Source organism: Penaeus monodon, chromosome 23 (assembly GCF_015228065.2).
Source record: "Penaeus monodon isolate SGIC_2016 chromosome 23, NSTDA_Pmon_1, whole genome shotgun sequence".
Taxonomy (NCBI): domain Eukaryota; kingdom Metazoa; phylum Arthropoda; class Malacostraca; order Decapoda; family Penaeidae; genus Penaeus; species Penaeus monodon.
The window spans coordinates 30,681,678-30,682,016 of NC_051408.1; the positions used below are offsets into that span (position 1 = coordinate 30,681,678).

Sequence of the window (339 nt, forward strand, 5' to 3'; positions counted from 1 at the left end):
TTGGGCCTCAACACCACGGCATTCGACTACGAGACTGACGTCACCACACCCTACTTGGAGCATGACTTCACCACCATCGAACCTGAGTTCGTGACACTCTCTCGGCGATAACAAGAACCTGTGCCTATAACTTTCATATATTTTGCATGTGGAAAAGACTCGAGTCGTTAAAAGGTAACAATGACAAAACTTTGCTTAATATACTCCGTTTCTCTACTTCTCTGACAGCATGCAGGAAGAATCCAAAAGCATTTACGACATCTCCTATTGCTATAATGGAACGATTGGCATTCTTCTCACGGTCATTATCTGCAGCTTCGTCTCTCTCTGCACAGGTGA

General features: G+C 44.5%; 1 protein-coding gene across 1 annotated transcript in view; it reads left to right on the forward strand.

The window, feature by feature from the left end:
- Positions 1-339, forward strand: part of LOC119587922 (sodium-coupled monocarboxylate transporter 1-like) — a gene marked incomplete in the record, with an annotated part of 5,335 nt that overhangs the window by 4,489 nt on the left and 507 nt on the right. The window contains 2 exon segments of the mRNA XM_037936633.1: positions 1-86; positions 229-335. Of these exon segments, the coding sequence (XP_037792561.1) occupies positions 1-38 (38 nt within the window).